The 21379-nt window shown below is 46.9% G+C and overlaps 1 protein-coding gene across 1 annotated transcript in view; it reads left to right on the plus strand.

Annotated features, from left to right (window-relative positions):
• Positions 1 to 21379, plus strand: part of LOC149349156 (uncharacterized) — a 110739-nt gene that overhangs the window by 34152 nt on the left and 55208 nt on the right. The window contains exons 2-3 of the mRNA XM_089576746.1: positions 16121 to 16317; positions 19263 to 19334. Of these exons, the coding sequence (XP_089432872.1) occupies positions 16121 to 16317; positions 19263 to 19334 (269 nt within the window). The remainder of the gene's footprint in view (positions 1 to 16120; positions 16318 to 19262; positions 19335 to 21379) is intronic.

Below are 21379 nucleotides of genomic sequence, written 5' to 3' on the forward strand. Positions count from 1 at the left end.
GCTTTTGAAGCTGTCGCTTTTCATCGGTTTCGTAGCGTAAAGCGCGAGTGAGATGTGCGCTGTCCCAGGGAGCCAGCTATGAGGCCTTCCTTTGCTTTCGAAGCTGTCGCTCTTCATCGGTTTCGTAGCTTAAAGCGCGACTGAGGTGCCCGCTGTCCCAGGGAGTCAGCTATGCGGCTTTCCTTTGCTTTAGAAGCTGTCGTTCTTCATCGGTTACGTAGCTTAAAGCGCGACTGAGGTGCCCGCTGTCCCAGGGAGCCAGCTATGCGCCTTTCCTGTGTTTTTGACAGTGCCGCTCTTCGCCGGTTTCGGAGCGCAGGTGTTCGCTGTGGCAGGGGACCAGTTGTGCGCTTTTGTTTTGCTTTCGAATCTGCCGTCTTTTTCGGTGCCGTAGCTGAATGCTCCACTTACGTGTCCATTGTCCCAGGGGGCCAGTTTTCCGCCTTTTCTTTGCTTTCGAAGCTCGAGCTGTTCACCGGTTTCGTCACAATTTCTGCCCGGCCCGGGAGAATTTGGCAGGACAGAAGCCTGGGAGACCCTGCTAAGAAGCCTCGGCGCTGAGCTCCAGGGCACCACCATCCTTCTTGCGGAGCACGCCGCTACCATTCAAGGACTGCCACCCAACCTCTTACCGGGGTCGCGCAACTCTCGGTCTGCCAGGCCTGCGTGCCGAGGGCGAGGATGAATGTCTTTCAGAATAGAAATTAAAATTGTTGAATCGGTCAATCATCGGTATCGTAGCTTAAAGCGCGACTAAGGTGTCCAGTGTCCCGGAGGCCTGTTATCCACCTTTGCTTCCGTTATCTGTTGGCAACGTGGCTTGGGCTTTCGTTATGAAGGCCCTTTGAAGGTCGATCTTGCGGCCACCGCGAAACTGGCTTTACCTAGCTTAGTGAAACTTTCACTTAAAAAGGTGTCATGGCAACTGTTGGTAACCGCTGTTGAAGCCCGTTCCGATTGTTCACTGAGTCTGTGTGTCTGCTATGCTACGCATTCCAAATAGAAGAGAAGCGCAGTGGGGGCGAAATAGCTGCATCCACGGAAGCGCAGGTGGTGAATCTAACTTTTTTGCGGCTTGGTAGCCACAGTGGTAAGGTTGTATGGGTGGCTGCCCAGTAATCTGATTAATGTTGTCTACCTGCGACCATCCGACGCGGATGTTTCAAGGAGGGCGCTATGGCGGGCTGGTTGATTCATTTGTAGAGAACGAGTAAAACAGCTGAAAGAGAATGGTACGAAAGGCACTCATAAGCACAGACTAGGCGCTGACTTCCAACTCATTTTATTTATGAAAACAGGTGGTTTACAAGCCCTTTGAATACACCAAAAATTACGCAGGCGCTGAAAAGGCTCAACCTAATCACAACAGCACTTGAATGGACACCGGTGGATCAGAGCCGGTGTGAAACGCGAACATGCCCTCCTAAAAATTCGATTTCTTCTCAAGATAGCGATACTGAGGGTGAGCTAACGTAGTCGTCACCACTTTTGGCAAAAAATTACAGATCACTGCGGCGACCCGTTTTGAGAGAATGCGAAGTATTTACGCATTCTCTGCACTCGTCGCCTCTCTTTGCCTCTCTTTATCATTTTCTTTTTGTTTATTTTAACTAATGAACTTTCGTAATTAAATTATGATTCAATTAAATAGCGTCTTATTTACTATTGTCACGTTGTTATGACGGCAGTGCAACGTTCAGGAAGACACCAGCCAGTCTTGGAAACGAAGCTCTTTATTTGGGCTGACTTGCGCCCTCAAAAGAACTGAATCACTCGGCGGCGGCGTAAGCAACAGGCGTGCTCGGCGGTCGTCGAACTACGGATGCCCGCCGCTCGCGGCATCGCTCAATTTAAAGCCTGCAAAGAAACTTCCAGATAGCAGGACAAGATCATCTACAATAATCTGGAAAAACCTAGATGCAGCCTTTCATGGCTGCGATCAATCGAGATTAGACTGGTCGCTTCTCGCGTCACGAACAAAAATGATAACAGCCCTTTCCTGCAGCCTTGAGCGTGAACGAACAAACACTACAATGATACGTGGCATTACCCCCTTCCAAAGAAGCATCGTCTCGATGCTTTAAAATGAAAATAAACACGGAAAATGAAACTTCGAGTCCTTTAGCGTTCCAAATAAGGTGTAAGGGCAGAGGTAAAAGCTTCGAGTCTGGCCGTGTAGTCGTCGGCGTCGGTCTTGTCGTCGGTGTTGTCGTATTTTTTGTCGTCGTATTTGTCGTCGTATTTGTCTTCGTCGTCGTAGGGATCGTCGTCGTCGTCGTAGGGATCGTCGTCGTCGTTGTAGGGATCGTCGTCGTCGTAGGGGTCGTCGTCTTCGTAGGGGTCGTCGTCTTCGTAGGGGTCGTCGTCGTCGTAGGGGTCGTCGTTGTCGTAGGGCTCGTCGTCGTCGTAGGGGGCATGGTCTTCTGTTTTCGTCGATAGAGGATCTTAGTTCTTGCGCTCAGAAGCAACCTCAGCTCCATAGGCTGCTTTATTCAGCTTAACCTTCGGGGGCTGGGGAAGCGTCCACGCACTGCGTAGCCTCGGCTAGGAGATACTTAGCGCGGTGACGATGGCGACGGAGTACGCGATAGGCGGCTCGGCGATGAGTATCCTTTCCGACGCAAAAAATCCTCGATTTCGGCTGGTCGCTGGCCGAGTCGGGGTCGTGGAGCGTCGTAAGAGAACCCTCGGATGCCCAGTCTTCTGTATGGCCAGTGCCGGAGGACGTGACCGACTTCTCCACAGTGAAAGCATAGTGGGCGGCGTTGGTCGGGAGTTCTCCACTCGTCGCATTTCCTCGGCTGTGTGCGACGCTCGTAGGACGGGCGGGTTGGGGCGAGAGGGCGGCGGTCGAACGCAGCTGGCTGAGGGCGATAGGGGCTTGGGTCCCGTGTCGTCGAGGTGCAGGACGGCGCACAGCTGCGGCGTAAGTCATGACTGTGGGCTGCAGAGGCTGCGTGGTTGTCGGCGTCAGGCGAAGCATCGAATGTTGGTGGTACCCGGGGCTGGTGAAGAATGATTGGAGTCGTCGCCTGGGGCAAGCTCATGGTGGACGTTGCTACTGGTTTTCTCTTCCGGGTAGGGTCCGGCAGAATCCCAAACTCAGGTGCGTCCCCTAGCAGGCGTCGGCTTGCGCGGTGGACTGGAGTCAGGTCTTGCGGTGAATGACTCAGAGGGCTGGCGTCACGACTTGTAGGGGGTGTCCGGAACATAGAAGGCTACCCAACACCTCCACCAGATGTCACGTTGTAGTGACGGCAGTGCAGCGTTCAGGAAGACACCAGCCAGTCTTGGAAACGAAGCTCTTTATTTGGGCTGACTTGCGCCCTCAAAAGAACTGAATCACTCGGCGGCGGCGTAAGCAACAGGCGTGCTCGGCGGTCGTCGAACTACGAATGCCCGCCGCTCGCGGCATCGCTCAATTTAAAGCCGGCAAAGAAACTTCCAGATAGCAGGACAAGATCATCTACAGTAATCTGGAAAAACCTAGATGCAGCCTTTCATGGCTGCGATCAATCGAGATTAGACTGGTCGCTTCTCGCGTCACGAACAAAAATGATAACAGCCCTTTCCTGCAGCCTTGAGCGTGAACGAACAAACACTACAATGATACGTGGCACTATGATTATACTTTTTTATCTGAATCAACCATTTTAGCTTTTAAAATTTGGGCCCGTGGTTGTTTTCCACCAGCTTACTATGTCCCCGTCGAGGCTATTCAACCGTAGCGTGGTTTTTGCTGACAATTAATTTACTAATTATTCTCTGTAAATGAAACGTTTTGTTCGATTAATTCTCACTCATCAAATGCATTTCAATTCATTTCAAACTTTATTTTCACTCCTTCGCTTATTTTTGCCCAGTTTTGCAGTCCAGGGCTGTTTTCCCATCCACTCGCTGTGTCGACGTCCACGTTATTTCGACTTTTTTCAGCATTTTTTGCTCTGATTACTTAATTAATCAAGCTATTCACATAACTATTTAGCAGCATCCTCACATTATCCTCTTTCGAGTACAACCACTCGTTTGATGCGACCTCTTCTGAGAACGCCACAACTGCTGCGGACCCATTTCGGTGAAATGAACCTGCCGAAATAGCCTAGAAATGCTGTCGAATCAATAAGGAAAGCTTCGATGACCTCTCTTTCACTTTTGCTGCTTGCCTTAAAGACGAACATGCTACGCAGTGCTTCTCTCGCAACTTCTTGCAATGGAGTGGTAGACCTCTACCGCTGCGCATTCACCTTATCAGGCAGCACAACAACATTGGTCGAACGTCGGGCAACTGCTGGCAAAAATTGGCACGAACACCGGTCCTACGCTGGCATTTGGGTCGAGCGCTGCCACTTTACACATTGGCCCTACTTTCATGCCAGTTTTGGGCCAACGTTAGGCCGATCAAGCGGCCAACGCAGACCCGATGTTCGTTCTGCAGCATGGTCCCGCAAAGGTTTCATACTGGCATCCAACTTTCAAACAATGGTAGCCAACTTTCAAACATTGGTAGCCAGCTTTCGAATAATGGCATCCAGCTTTCGAATAATGGTTTCCAGCTTTCGAATAATGGCAACCAGCTTTCGAACGCTGGCACATGCAATTAACCCACTCGCCAATGACCCGCACTGTGGATGGATGTACATACCATTCTACCTAGCAAATATTCATAAATGAGGGTGCGAAAGAATTCCAGAAAAAAGACCCGTTTATTGCTTTGAGTTGCAAGAATCACGCTTCTAGCGCGCACAGGATGGTTTGCGCTACCACCAGCCACCCTGGGGAGTAAAGAAAGGTGGCCCAAGAGCATGGTGGCAGAGGCTGTGGGAAAACAATTTATTTTCAAGTTTGGTGCGTGCCAATCAGCTTAGACAAAGCATCTCGGCAAGCTGGTGCGGCACGGCTAAGGCATCCATAAAGTGCTCAACGGAGCTGTCCTCCAGTGAACTGATCAGTCATATCCGAAGTAATCGTTGCACTCCACTTGCAAGAGGGCAGCTGGACTGCATTCAAACAAACTCCTCGTCCAGCTCTTGCACGATGGCCTCACGAAGCGCCAAGCCTGCAACGAGATGCATGATGTCATGGTAAGTTGAATTATGGCCATCACAGAACAAAAACAGAAATGATTAAATAACACCGAATTTTCGGAAACACAGTCATCGTGAAGACACTACCAACATATTTTACAGGATAATTTTATATTATTCTTAAGAACCAGCACCACATTAGTTGCACAAAGTGGAATTTAATTTACTAAACTTCCCTTATACCAAATGATTCAATTTAGTCTAATGCGTCCTGTCGCACTCCCAGTAAATATATTCAATTGGAGATAAGCAAATTAATGTGTATTGAAAACAGATTAATGTATTATTTTGTTTTAATATAACTCGTATCTCTAAATTGCGAGATAATTTTTTATTCAAGTAAATATGCACAGGTCTTAGCGTCTCTTCCACATGGACGTCCAAACAACATTTTTGATTAGTTCTTTTATTTTGGTTAAAAATACGGCATGCGATTTTTTGCGAAATACGCTGAACGCAAGGAACTCAGGGCACCTTTGTTTTACCTTAGTCGCTTCGCATGCATGCTATAATTGGATTCGAAACTGCGGCTTGAAAACCACACAAAAATACTAGTTTGATAGTCCAGAGTAATGCCCTTTTTCATTGCGAGAGAACTTGGGCAAAAGCTTTAACCAGAAATTGCGGATTTTCTATTGAGTCTGCAAGTGTAGAAGGCAAAAAGAAACAGTTCGGAAGTATTACACATATTCTTACCAACTGGTCTGCAGTGGAAAATTAATTAAGCGGTTCTGATTTCCGTCGTGCATAAGCGGTAAAGGACGTATTCCCGAATGCATCCTATCTCAGGTCATACGAGTTCAAAACCGCTGTTAGCCAAAGTAGTGAATCTTCACCCAGGCAGCACGAACTGTTGGCCCAATATTGGGAGTCTGTTGGCTATGTGTGGCCCTATACAGGGCCAATGTTGCCTTCATTGTCCTCATATTGGCACTGCCACAATGTGCCATTTCCAACATTGGCCCTACTTGTCCGATGTTTCCCCATATTGGCAATGCCGCTTATTTACACCTCCAACGATATCTCTACTTGTCCGATGTTTTCCCCATATTGGCAATCCCACTTAGTTACACCTCCAACGATGGCCCTAAATGTCCGCTGTCGTGCCCATATTGGCAGTGCCACCTCATTACACCCGCAACGATGGCCCTACTTGTCCGCTGTTTTCCCTTATTGGCAGTGCCGCTCCACGACACACCAAAGGATGTCCCTGTGATTATCTGTGGTTATTTCTCTCAATCCGTTTTTTTTTTCAATATTCGGCCTTGTTTGTTTATTTATTTTTTATGACCAACAACAGCGCTAGCGTCGAACTCTGACGCGAAATTACAATAAAAAGCGCGATGTAATTGATCGCGCGAAAGTGAGCAGAGGTCAGATTCATTCACGAAGGTATACGAATTTTGAAAAGCGGCGTCTTTTGTAATTATGGTATGCAAAGAAAAAAAGAAAGAGAGAAAGAGGTGCCACAATCAAGAAAATGAAATTTCGATTCGAGGAATGGTATAATAACGCACTAATTAACGTACTGCCTCGCATATCTCTCGCATACCTTGCATACCACAGCCCCCGATTATAGGTTGCCGGTTCAAATTCGTGTCTCAAGATTTAGGCTCAACTTAACTAATAAGTTTATGCGGCACGAAACGCTCAATCGTATGACACAATCCGGAACACAATGCCTCACCCACAGGATGCTCACCCTAGCAAAAACAAATAAATCGCTTTTTCCACTAGGTCACAAATTATTGCGTGGCGCATTTGGAGAGAAGAAACGATCTGAGTAAAACGGGATTTTGGTTTTATCGCAAATAAACAGTTGACGTAAACAACTTGCTGCGCATTTACTGCGTGAAGAAGCAGCAGACGGGAAAGAAAATGTAGATGTATGTTAAATTAAAAAAAATAATAAGCGAACAAACGGCTCTGCTTCCTGAAGCCGCGAAGCTAAGGTGGCTAGGTTTTTTTAATGTCGCAAATTGTTTTGTTATTCAGCTGTGCTTTTTGGGTATCCTATAACGACGGCTCTAGCATACGTTTTTGCTATCACGTTTATCAAATTAAAGATCGGAACTTTTTCCCGGTCGCATTTCCACTAGATTTTTTGCCTTTTCTTTGCGCGTATCCTTAATACCAATGAGCCATAACAGTTGCATTGCTGAGTAGCGCGCCGCGTCATTTCGAGCTAGCGCAGACACGCACGGGTGGGCCGCATGACTATGGCTTAGACCGACCTGCCTGCACTGGTGTGTATAAAATGTAGGGTATTCGTCGCTCTAGAAGCGAATCATTGGATTATATCGATGAATGGTGTTGCTTGGACGTATGTCATCCTACTTTGTCCGCCACAAGTATCATATATGAAACACTCAAAGAACACGCATTGTTCCCGCTAATTTTATTTATTGTTTTATATTTCTGGTATTTTCATAGTAACACATTTATCTCAGCTTCAACCAAAGAGGCACACGACCGCAGAGATTACGCTAATGTTTGGAGCCGTTTTGACGAAATTCATGCCCAAGCTCCACGTTTCCACTTCCAACATCTCCGCATTGTCGTTTCCTTGCCGCTTTTCACGTGCTCAACTGCCTATGGCGCATCCTCCGGACATTCCGGAATCCTTTCACTCATTTCACCCCCCCCCCCCTCTCTCCACCCCCTTTTTGAAGTCCCATACAGCCGCCTTTTGCCGGGCCGAGCCTCTTTGTTGGAAGAGCGCTGGCCCTCACCATGCTAGGAGTTATTTTTTTTTCTTTGTGATTTTAGGTACACTGACCTTCTCAAACCTGTTTTCCCCTCGCGCCCAACTAAGCGCAACGCCGCTCATCCACCCTCCCTAGATTTTCTTCTACCCCTTTTCCAGCTGCCGTTTCTCTTGCTGCAGCAAATTCTCCGAAAAATATAAGAAACCTGTCCCATCGTCGTCTCCTCCTTTCCCGAACACTCGCCCAACGAGTATCGCCTGTAGCTAGCAAGGAAGCGAAAAGCCACACAACCAGCCTACCGACGAAGCATGCGCGCTCAAGCTGACGCCGTTCGTTGTCGAGAATCCGCACCCGATACGATTTGACAATTATGACGGAATTCAGTAGCCTGGCCTGCAAGATTCTATTTGTGAGTACCACCATACTTTTATATTGAAATGTGTTCGGAAATGAACATGGTTCTTGGCGTAATTGGCGCTTTGAATCAGCGCCGACCTTTTTTTTCTCCGGCAGGAAAAGAGAAAGCGACAAAGCACTGGCGCCAACTTCTGAATGCCAACTTTCACAGCGAAATGTCTAGCGCAAAGGCATGCACAGAATGGTGAGAACTTTATTTTTCAGCTTTGATAAAATGGATTTTCCGAACGTTGACTATCTCTTCAATCACCGTGGCGGAGTGTTGTGTGGCCCGACTCATGTTGCGTTCATTACGACATTGGTCGTCTATCGTTTGTGCAAGATGAGTACCAGAAGCGCTTATTCTTCCACTGCAGCAGTTTTCTGGCCGCGTGTAATATTTCCATGCCGGGTGCCTTTGTCTTGGCCAGTTGCAGGCGTACGAGAAAAAGCGGTATTCCTGGTCCCAGCGAACTTTAGCCATGTTGTCGCGGAATTAATCACCCATGGACTATCGGAAGAGTGATTTCGTGTGGTTTTCAAGTAAGATTTCCGTCTGCCCCGTTACATGCATGCCAAGCGGCATCGATAATCTGCTTACTTTAAAAAAAGTGTATTCGGTCTCCTGCGTTCACCGCATTTCGCAAAACTGTGCAAGCCGTCTTTGCATGGAATATTATATTTCATAGCGAAAAAAAAAATTCTCACAGCTGTTCAATGGGGAGGAGCTGCTACCACCTGTGCCATACTTTGCTGGAACAAAAAGGCAAACAACCAGCTCGCAATAGACATATAATTTTGATAGGAAATATAAAAATGGATTGATTTGTATTAAACACTATATTTATCTCTTTTTGTGACTTTTAATATGTATTTGAGGGTGTGACACGGCAAATTGGGATTAGAAATTAGCAATACAGTGGGAAAAAATTGTTAAATTCAATTCAACATTTTGCTATTAGTGTGGGGATTTATATTAAGAGTCATTTAGAAATTATACTTTCAACATATGTTGCGAGTACCTTCTCGCACACTGCGCGCCACTAAGATCAATGTGTTATTTTATTTCTTGTCTTTTTTCTGCGATGGTTGTACTTACACTCATGATCACATCATGCACCTCTTTGCAGCTTTCTTTTTAGTATGTCTGCTGACTGCTTATATGTAAAATGTTACACATACAAGCTCCGGCTGGTGGAAAACAAGCGGTATATGTCTGCATTGTTGCTGGTCAGCCAGGTCATCGTGCAAGAGCTTGGCGAGGAATTTGTTTCAAGGCACTGCAAAAGTTCTCTTACAAGAGGAGTGCAACGATTAGTGCCGATATGACTCATCGATTCAGCGGCTCCGGCACAGTGCATTGCACGATGTACTGGCACCGTAGATGCAATAAATTTCGTTCTTTGAATCCGTTCTTTCTTTTTTGTATGTCTGCTGACTGCTTATATGTAAAATGTTACACACACAAGCTCCGGCTGGTGGAAAACAAGCGGTATATGTCTGCATTGTTGCTGGTCAGCAAGAGGTGTGGTACAAAACTAGGTGGGACCCTCGATCGCATACAATTTCCCACTGGCCTTGCAATTGATATGCCACCTATAAAAGTTAGATCAAGGGTGGAAAAGTGGGCACAAGTCGGAGCGAACCTGGGGCTATTATTGATACTGGCGGAATGTGGGCATACTATTGGCGCGAATTTCGGGCCATTATTGACAGATCGACTGAATGTGGGCATACTATTGGCGTGAGATTGGCTGAATATGGGCATACGAGGGGGTACCCAAAAGAAACCGGACTTATTTTTGTTTGAACTTATTTGTTCACATTTTCAGCACAAACCTTCAATATCTCTCAAAGTACTCTCCACTTACAATGATACGTTTGTCGAATCTTTCATTCCATTTTTCAAAACATTGTTTTAATTCATCTTTTGTGATGCTTGACAGTCCCTCCGTCGTTTTTTCATTCACTTCAGCAACATCAGCGAAACGCTTTCCATTCACCTGTCTTTTCATTCTAGGAAACAAAGAAAGTAGCACGGGGCAAGGTCGGGTGAGTATGAGGGTTGAGGAACAGAGGTCATGCCATTTTTGGTCCGAATTTGTCGTAGAGACAGGGCTGTGTGCGCAGGGGCATTGCCATGGTGGAAAAACCAGTCACCCGTCTGCCACAAATCAGGCCGCTTCCACCGAACACTGTTGCCCAATCTTTTCAAAACATCCAAGCAGAAAGCCTGGTTAACTGTCTGACCCTGCGGAACAAATTCTGAATGGACGATTCCTCTCACGTCGAAAAAACAAATAAGCATTGTTTTGAGGTTTGGTTTCACCTGACGAGCTTTCTTGAGGCGAGGTGAATTTGAAGTTTTTCATTGGCATGACTGTTGCTTTGATTCAGGATTTAATTCAGGAACGCTTAAGTTGTCCCCATAGCATCGTCCTTGAACGTCTTTCTGAATATTTCAAGAGTTTCCGTTCCACTTTTTCCGAGAAAAAATCAGAATTTCACCGGCGCACGCTGTTCACGAAAATCAGCCATTGCAAAAACGACACTCACACAAAACAGTCGTCACTCTAAAATTCTGCCTAAAGTAGTCTGACCTCCTTCAGCGACGGCACTCGGCTTACTGACTCTGAAATGTTAGTTCTATGCGCTCCTAGCGGCAAAACGCGGTACCACAGAAGCTGTGCCGATTCAAAAAATTAGTCCGGTTTCTTTTGGGTACCCCCTCGTAGTATTGGCAAGAATGTCGGGCCATAATTAATACATTGGCTGAACATGGGCATAGTCTTGGCACGAACGTTGGCCATTTGTGGATAGACTGGCTGAATGTTGGGTCAATGCTGGTAGCTAGACTGGCTAAGTATTGGCACAATCTTGGCATGAATGAAGGGCCATTGTTGGAAAAAGTCTCGGATTGCTCAAATGCCAGTGCAGGACCAATATTCATGCCAATTTCCGCCACTCTTCTGCCACTGTTGGACCAATCAATTTGTGCTGCTTGGGCAGTGAGTTCATCTCACCAAAGACGAAAAATTAAATTCTCACCATTCGGCCACAATTCCACTGCGCACGACGTCAAGCAAGCCATTTCGCAATGAGAGTGGGTACACAGAAGTCGTCCTCGTGCTTTTTGGCTGGCTCTCTTTTCCTGCCGAAAAAATAAAAGCGCATGTAGTTAAAGCAACGTTTACTACAAAAACCACTTTAACTTCCAGACGTATATCAAGATAAAAGAGTTTTAGTACTTACAAATAAGATCTTGCAGGCGGTACGAACAGCGTCGGAGCTCTTCTAATATATGAGTGTGGCTTTTCGCGTGCACAGACTATGAACGGTGCTAGGTCGAGTGTGCATGCATTTTCGTCGTGTTGGTTGTGCACGTGGTTGGGCTCCACCGTGGAGTCAAGAATGTCTTTTTGTGATGCGTCGCGCGGTTCCAAGACGAGCAATGGAGACGATGGTGGGGGGGGGGGGGGGGGGGTTGGCTGGAGGGGATAGAGTCATTTTCCTTTACACAGGTTTTGTGGTTCCAAGAAAAGTCCTCGAGCTGAAAGGTGGAGAGAGGGAGATCGTGGAAGGGTGCACGAACAGCGAAGCGCGTAGCTGCGCGCGAGGGAAAATAGCTTTGAGAAAGTGACAACCAAAAAGAAAAAATAGCGCTTCGCGGGGTGGGGGGTTAGCCCGCTACCTAAAAAAAGGGCACGGCCGGGAGAACAGGTGGAGAGATATTGGACTTGAAGACTTGAAAGAGAGAGGGAAAGGGGACAAACACGTGAAAAGGGTTTGGAATTTTTGGAGAATGAGTCACATGGCCACAGGCAGTACGGAAAGAAATACCTACAAGGAACAAGTGGATGGGAAACACGGAAGCGTCAAAGTATTACTGCAAAGCTGCAGCAAAAGCCCGAAAATTTTGAAATGAAAAACTTGGAGCTTCAAGATGAATTTCGCCAAAACGACTTCAGACACTCGCGTATTTTGTGGGACCGTATGATGTGGCTTTTGTTAGTTCAAGATAGCTTAAAATGTTACCACATAATAACAAAAATATAAAGCAAAAAAAATATCCTAGCAGAATGCACGCTCTTTCATAGTTTCATGTATCGTACATGCGCCAAACAAGCTAGGTTAACATGCGTCCAACGCCAGTTGTCAGTCCATTTATTCAGTAGTTGTCGAAGAATCCTCAAATTGTTTGTTGGTGTGGAAGTTTCGCGCAAAAAAGCAAAAACAAACAAAGGCATGTAGAATTGTGGTTCGCAACTACATTCGATGGTTTTCATCAATAAAGGTGATGTTCAAAAGACAAAAAAAACTTGCGAGTAAATATGCAAAGACGTGAGCAAGAGCTATATAGCCCCCAATGCAAATTACGCAACAGAAGAATAAAATGGACCAAAACAACAATTTCCAACACTACGATTTGCAGAAAGTAAGGAAGGAAATAGCAAATCAGAAAACACGGGAAAGGCGCGATCACAGGGCACGACGTAGGGAAGCGTAGGAATCGCTTAGCACGTGTCCGCGTGCGTTTATGAAGCACCCGCCTAATATTTCACGAGCGCAACGCATAATTCGAAATTACGAGGCGAATGCTTCGTTTCTGGACGTTGCCAAAACTGCGCACAATTTCGGTTTAGCGAATGCACTTGCACTAATCTATTACGTTTGTATCGCGATCTCCATGAAGCAGACACCAGATGCGCAATGCGGCAGTGAATTCCAAGAGCGAATAAAAAAAAGTGATTTTTTATTCCAAAAATTTAATCAAATGAAACTTATTTGGGCGTCTCGGGTGTAATCAGAACGCTATTGTCTTTATTGGAAGTTCTTCACATTTGTCTGTAGCTTCTTTTTTCTGTTGTGTTCTATTTTGCTGTATTGAATTTTACTGTTAATGTGCTTACCCCCCTACAATAAAGCATCTGAGGGCGTTGTAGGTACATTGAATAAATAAATAAATAAAATAGACAGTTTTCTTAAATAGCATAGCCAATTCTGGCAAACAGTGGGGGAACTCTGGCTAACATGGCCCATGATAGCCATGATTTTAAGGTGGCACAACCGACAATGGCGAACAGTGGGAAAATTCTGGCTAACCTGGCCCACGATAGCCAGGATTTTGTAATGACACAGCCAGTATTGGGAAAGCGATGGACAACCAGGGCCATCATTGGATGCGGTAGTGAGTGGTTCAGCCAATACTGGAAACTCATTGGGAACTCTGGGCCTACTTAGGGCCATGCTTTGCCAGCAGCATTCCAATATTGGCCCTCTGTCATGTGCTACCTGCGTTCTTTGCTCCAAGGGCGGCTCAGTGAAGCAGCGGCCGGTTTTGCCGATGTACACCCTCCAGCAAGATAGAGGTATCTGAGAGATAACCTCGAAGACACTGTCACAAAATTCGGCGCAATTTTGGAAACAAAGAAACAAAAAATTCGCTGTGGCTTAGCTTCGTTAAGCCCGGTAATTGCGAAAGCAATATCCGTACCTACGCCATGGTTCAGCTGGTAGTGTAGCTGGTGGTGGTGCTTGTGGTTAGACTCGTGGCGATCATCTGTTATACAATCCAATCCAATCCAATCCAATGTAATCTAAACTAATCTAATCTAATATAATCTAATTTATTCTAATCCAATCCAATCCATTCCAGTACAATCCAGTCCAGTCAGGCCGCCGTTCATGTGCACCGCCGTCGCACACGGACGGTGCGATATCGCGAAACAATGTTAAGCCGCTGGTGGTTGGCACAGCTACTGCTTTCTAGCGACGTGAGTCGAGCCTAATCTCTTCAGCTGGATGGATGGATGGATAGGAGCGCCCCCTTTGAAACGGGGTGGTGGCAATTGCCACCATGCTCAGCTTTTCTTCTTTATTTTTTTTGCTTACTGTGTTGGCAATTCTCATTACGCATTCTCAGCGTAACGCCACAATCGCGCTCCTAGCGGAGAGCGTGGGAATTAGGCGCCGGTGGTGGCACCGCCGCGGCTTGCGACGGCGCGAGTCGGTCGCCCTTCTCTTCGGCGTGATGTCACACATGACGTCACACAGAGGTCAACTAAAGGTCAATAGTGGCACCACCGCGCCACGGCAAAGGCTGAAAGTGCAAGTAGTAAAGCTTTCGCTTTAAAACAGCGCTGCGCGGACGCGTCTCGCCGGCGCGAGCCGAACGGGGGAGAAGGAAACCCCCGCTGAGCGCCTAGCCTGTGGGCGTGGCTCCCTCTCCCCTCCACCACCGCTCACCGACACGGCGTGCGCGGAGGGACTGAGTCATCCACGTCGATTTCGCTGGAACGTCCGAGGCGCTTCTACTGCTAACCGGGGGAAAAGGGGGTAACCTTGCGTGCACTAAGATATGTCTCCCTCCTCGGCACTCGGACGTCGGCGACAGCGCCATGCCAGAACTAGCCCGAACTTTCGGGAAGCGGACCCCGACCTTTGACCAACCAGGACGCGCGGCCGGTGCGAGAAAGGGAGGGAGTCTGCACAGCTGACACTGAGTGCATGTGCGCGCCTACGATGGCGCGTAGAACAAACAGACGTGGAAGCGAGCCTATAAAAGAAGGACGTTGACCGCTGACAGATTAGTCCGGACCGCCGTTTAAGCTTCATCGAAGCGCGCCCGTTCGACTCCCGGGAAAACACCACTGGGCCAGCATCGGACCAACGAGGCAACGTTCGCCAGTCTGCGGGACGGCATCGTCGTGGACCTCGGGACGTCGGATTGTCGCAGTGCCCGGTGAACAAATTGTGTTTTGTTTGTTTGCCCCTCTCTCTCGTGTTAGTGCACTTTAGGTGCTATATTGTCTTTGTATTGATCTCTATCTGGAGTTTAACTTTGCACGAGTTGCATTGTTTTGTTAATCACTTGTATGTTTTTGTACTAGTGATTGTGAAATCCTCTGTATCGTCTCATTGCTGTATAAACTTTGTTTTGTTTGTGAACCTTCGGCTCCGACCCATTCTCTGGCTTGCGACCGGCGAAAGCTGGGCACCAAACGACCAAAAACCTCTTGTCACTTGGTAGTAGGTCTCCGCTGAGCTTGCCACGCTGAGTCGAGGGCATCTCCTTGGAGTCCGAGACCGCTACTCCCACATGCTCGAAGGGTGTCTGGGAGCTTCCCACGTAAAAGTGAGCGAAGTGTGGGTGACAGACACACCTGGTGAACTTGTTCTGGTGGTTTGTTTTGCACGTGCTGCATTTCTTCCTTCCTTCCTTCCTTCCTTCCTTCCTTCCTTCCTTCCTTCTTTCCTTTTTTCTTTCTCTCTTTCTTCCTCTCTTTCTTTCCTGCTTGCTTCCTTTCTTTCTCTCCGTCTTCCCTCTTTCTTTTGATGTTTCTTCCTTTCTTTCTTCCCTTCTTTCGTTCGTTCTTTCTTCGTTCCCTTCTTTCTCTCTTGAAGTGCTGCCTCGAAGTGTCCTTTGAAGTGCTGTTGTCATTACTTTGAGCCTTTTCGACGCTAGTGTATTTTTTGTTGTGTTCATAGACTTTATAAGCCACCTGTTCTCATAAATAAAATTACTTGGAAGTCAGCGCCTTTTCTGCGCTTATGTGTGCCTTTCGTCCCGTTCCTTTGCCTCAGTTTTACTCATTCTGTTCAGTAGCTTCAAGTACCATTAGTTGTGTTCCGTCCTTATAGCAGACAGCTATCTAAGAACAGAACATGACCACCCTGCATATCCTGGAAAGCGGCGTGACAGAGTCTGCTGTGAAGAAATAGTCGCGAGTGACTCGTTTTTTTTAAAGAATTCGACGCCATATTTGGCGGACATGGTATGTTTGGGTTCAATGCGGGGAGTCCACTTAGTACGAACACCGCATGCAACGAACACAATCCGTGTTACAGTGAGGTTCGTTATAGGTGGGCTCGAGTGTAAACATATCGGTGCCAGATTAAACAGTATTTTTCATAATACGCTAAATCCCGCAGCCGCTCTGCTGCTGTTGCTGCTGTTGTCGCCCGGGTCGAGGCCGCAGGAGATGCGCGTCGATTCGGGCCAGGCGCTGGCCGCGTGCCGCGACACGCACGGCCGGCTGCCCAGTGGCGCCCTAAGCTACGACTACGTCAAGGCTCTGCTGGCACGCCTCGAGGCCTGTGTGGTGTTCAACCGGCGCTTCATGACCGAGGTAAGGTTCTGACAGAGGGAAAATATACCCACCCTCCAAGTTCCCGTTGTGTGGTTGCGTGCCAAACCGCCATTCAACAGCGTCTCACATTGTTTCTTTTTGTTTTGGTTCCACTTCTTTCGAGTCCCTGCTTTCACGCTGTTCACTTGGCTTAGCTTTCCTACGCCTCTTTAGCCATGGTCTCTGCTATTGTTTTTATTCTTGTATATATTGTCACCTTTGTTTCTCTCTTCGCTTGCGAAATTATTTTGAACTATGCTTTATTTATTTAAAAGTACTACTGGCTTTTTCCAACTTGCAATACAGGAGTGGTGCAGTAAGAGGTTTTCCTCCATTTTGGCTTTTTTTATCCTAAATTATGTCTATCGGGTCACTATGGCTGTGAGTTTATTTCGAAATTACTTTTCATTTATTTCTCAATAAATTAAGGTTCTGTGAAATCATGTATTTTCTCATCTTCTACCTTTGTAAAAATGCCTGCACCCAGAGAGCTGCCCGGGGAGTAATTGGTAAAATCCACAACACTACACTGTCCAGAAATCTAGGGCTCGTTTTATGGCCATTCTGAGGCATGTAGAATATTCAAGCTGCCTATTGCTTCGTATAACCAGTGTTTTGTCTAAATGAGCCCAAAATGAATGTGTGTGAAACCAGCAAAGCAATTGTTGACGCTTTCAGATGTTCAGCTTCGAATTCGCTTCAGTTCGCTTCAAAGTAGATTACAAGCCGCCGATGTGGTCATGGCGCTCGGCTACTGACCCGAAAGACGCGGGTTCGATCCCGGCCGCGGTGGTCGAATCTCGATGGAGGCGAAATTGTGGGGCCCGTGTACTGTGTGATGTCCGCGCACGTTAAAGAACCCCAGGTGGTGGAAATTTCCGCAGCCCTTCACTACGGCGTCCCTCATAGCCTGAGTCACTTTGGGACGTTAAACCCGTCTAAACCGAACCATCAAAGTAGATTACGGAGCAAACAGGGAACGTTATATAATAGGATAACGCTCCCATGCTGCGCATTAGCACGTCAGAATGGATCGTTCAGTTTCTCTCCCACTGTTATCGCACTCACCAGATAGGTATTGCTCGAAATGAGACCGCTGGGATTGATGCCGCTCCCTCATGATCAGCCCCGAACGCTGTAGCCACTGAGCCACTACGGCGGATAAATACGCTCAGGTTACACTGAGTGTTTTATGAGTCACAGTTTAAAATTATTATGTTCTATCCAAGCTCCGCGATCCCCTGTTCTCAACGCATCTTATCGGCCACGTCTCGACTAATATTAGCTGTAGTCAAACAGCAGGATTTACATATCTCCGATGTTTGTTTTGCTTAAGAGCATCAGCCAGAAAGGATTCCGCTTGAAACTAGTTACCTACACCATCGAACATAATGAGTGTGCGATATCTTGAATGAAAACAGTGGTAGCGCACGTTATGATAACTTTTGCTCAGGGATAACCTGCAGCATTAACGGGGGCACGAAAACATCTAGAATGGACAATTCGTTCCTAGAAATCCTTGCATTAACAATTGGCTTTCGAATTGCCACTAAAATCTTCACTTTTGGCAGAAGTCAAACTATAACCTTTAACATAAATGTCTAATAGATTTCAAAACTTAGTAACAAAGGCAGTCTGCTGCACTCCAGGATGTTGTATGGAAACTCAAACTAACCCATGCACTTAATAATGGAAACATTTTCCATAAGAATAATGTATGAAATAACGTATGAAATAATGTCTTAAGACAACTCTGATCTCATTCAAACTACTGTCAAGGACCGCAGTACTACTTACTCAAGCTGTCCCAAACGTGCAATCGCTTTTTTTTTGGTCGACTCACTTTTCTGCTAACACTGAATAGCAATTCTTTTGTGCGCCGCCGCGGTGGCTCAGCGGCTATGGTGCTCGGCTGCTGACCCAAAAGACGCGGGTTCGATCCCGGCCGCGGCGGCTAGAATTTCTTTGGAGGAGAAATTCTAGAGGCCCGTGTACTGTGCGATGTCAGTGCACGTTAAAGAACCCCAGGTGGTCGAAAATTCCGGAGCCCTTCACTACGGCGTCTCTCATAGCCTTAGTCGCTTTGGGACGTTAAACCCCATAAACCAAACCAAACCAAACCAATTCTTTTGTCACCTGTGTCGGGGTACATTTTTCTTACCTAACATAACAAAACCTTCTTCAAGCACTTAAAACGAGCAAAAAAAAAACTGATTATGGTGAAAGCTGCCGTCATGCCACAGACAGGCTCGGTGGGCGGGGAACGTTTCCGTCTTCGGTTACTTTTAGGCGTCCATGACTGCAGATAAGTCGACGCGCCGAGTGATGGATGAATGCACACCTTAGATCAGTAAAACGGCGAGTTGTTACATACTTGAAGAAGACAACGCAGCAACAGGGACAGGAGGGAGAAATACAACGCGGACAAATACCTTGTACCGAGTTCTGCACTCTGGTTGGAAATAAAGCTGTGCGACAAAAATGCGGGCCTCTGCACGAGCTCAACCACGGTTTTGAAGGCCCGCCTTGGACGTGAGGCCTGGATGACTGCCGTGCGGGAAAGCAATGACAATACTCGGAAATTCATCATGCTTCGCAATTATCAAGCATGCTACAAATAGACTAATTAAATCGGCAGCGTGCCCAGGATGCGCGAGCTTTTTCGTCTCATCCTCCGCAATGCTAACATTAAAGCGTTCTTTGTACCGTCCATAAAGCATTAACATGAGAGGACGGTGTCAGTTTCGCGACTCTGTCCTGTGTTCCCTCTTCCTGGTTTTCTTGAAATACGCTCTTTCTTGAAATACGCGCGTATTTATTATACATAGGTAGCCCCTAAAAGTGGATGCCGTAATTCATTGCTATATTCGGTGGTGATTCCGAACATGCGCCCAGATGCGCTGGATTGTTGGGTGCAACCACACATGCTCTATCGTGCCGTGCAGAACCTGCCCATTGAGCTGTCGACGCTGACGGTTCCGCCCAAGATCCAAGTGCCACCGTCTAGTGAACTGAAGGTGAGTGTCAGCTTATCCTGAGAACATTGGTGGTGACGTGCCAAACGGCAAGAAAGAATCTGGCTGACAAACTGATGGATGTGTCGAGTGCAGTGGGAAAGCCGCGGCCAGGTTTATAGTGCGCAAGCACTGACCCGATGGGTGCCAACAGAATGGCCGGTTGTTCCGTTTTGTGTTCGCAGCTGGCCCAGCGCGAGCGCTCCGTCTCGTGACACTGTCCGCTTTTGCGTGGTACTAATGAGCTGCGCGTCTCGTGTCCATTCTGTCGGAGCCCTCGCCTGGTCCCCCCTGCGGCCGTACTGCGATGTGCTTCCGTAGTGGTCTCGTCCTTCGTAATTTGATGGTTAGCGATGGTAAGACAATGAGAAGATGATGAATCTGCAGAATCACTGCTGGAGGCCTAAAATATGCTAGAAAAATTAAATTAGCTATTATGTGTGTGACCCCATTAAGTCAAATTGCACGCATATTTCAGGCGCAACTTAAATGACAAAAACTCTACACTAAAAAGGCGTGTTTTAGCACTGTATTGTAATGTTGAAAACATTCTCGGGAATTTCAAACTACACTCAATAGGGGAGCCGTCTGGGTTCCAGGTGCGGTATTCATGCCTCATTGCTACATCGCGAATTGTATTGTTTGTCCAATGATTGAGCGGAATGGGTGCATACAATGGGCAGAAATATTATTTTATCTATCCTCCGGCTGTCAAACCCGCCTTGGTAATTTCAGAGTTCACACTACACATTCCTAGTGTTCGCTGTGGTCCTCTGAGTGAGTCAAAGTTTTAACTGATTCTTCAGTGAATAAAATGAGCGGACCTAGCAGAACTCAATAGACCAACTGCCTCCGAAAGGAAACGTTGCACAATTTTGTCGGCACGTTACGCCCATGTTTCACATATTTATGGTACAAGACAGTATGCAAGGGAAGCTACCCTAACGGGCCGCTTTATGAGTGAGACCAGTGCCAACACTTAAATTGAAAACCATGCGCATTTCCGAACCAGTGAAAAGACGCCTCCATCGTCGGGCTCGAAGGTAAGACATTGCGATCAGCAGCCCAGCGGCAGAGCCATTAGGCCATCTATAGGGTTCATATTTAGTATCTGTTTTCTAAAAACAACAACTGCTTCCGAAAATAAACGTTGCACAATTCAGTCGGATCGTTACGCCCATATTTCACATAATTATGGTACAAGACAGAATGCAAGAGAAGCTACCCTAACGGGGCGCTTTATGAGTGAGACCATCCTGTCAAAAAACACAACAGGATTACAACAGAAAATTTCGGTTGTGTTGTCTGTCTGTGCCCTCTGATGTTTTTGGCATGTCGTATGTGTTGCAGAAGAATGGAAGTCTGGGCAAGTTGGTACTGATTCATAATTTTTACAACAGCGCTACAGAACGAGGACAACGAGCAAAGAGTGGTGACACAAAGACAGCACTCAAAGACGGCGCCGTCTTTGTGTCACTCTTTGCTCGTTGTCCTCGCTGTGTAGCGCTGTTGCAAAAATTATAAATCGTATGTGTTGTCTGTCCTGTTGTCTGTCTTGTTGCCCGGTAGTCTGTATTGTTGTCCTGTAGTCTGTCTTGTTGTCCTGTGGTCTGTCTTGTTGTCCTGTAGTCTGTCTGGTCCTCTAGTCAGTCGCGTTGTCCTGTAACCTGTCTTGTTGTCCTGTAGTCGGTCTTGTCCATATTGTGTCTCGCTTGCTGTACCACATTATTGTTCTTGAAGGCAATTTGCTGCATACACATGGGTAGCTACAGAGCTAGCAGTCAGCTCAATGCATGGATTGCAAAGCAATGCCGTGCTAAAAACACTGTACTTAAAGTAAAAGCTTGCTTTATTGAGTGATTGTAACCACTTGCGACTTGCAATATTCCCAGCCTGCTCATAATTGCTGGCACAGATCACACGCAACTTGGTGGCTTGCTCGTCTTCCACGCAACTCTTCGTCGCTTTCAGTTTGAACAGCTTGGTTAAAACATCGTCTTTCTTCAACATCCAAGACACATCGGCCGCCATCAAGTTGCTCCAATAAC

This window comes from Amblyomma mixtum, chromosome 3, assembly GCF_055824585.1.
Source record: "Amblyomma mixtum isolate Tamu chromosome 3, ASM5582458v1, whole genome shotgun sequence".
NCBI lineage: Eukaryota > Metazoa > Arthropoda > Arachnida > Ixodida > Ixodidae > Amblyomma > Amblyomma mixtum.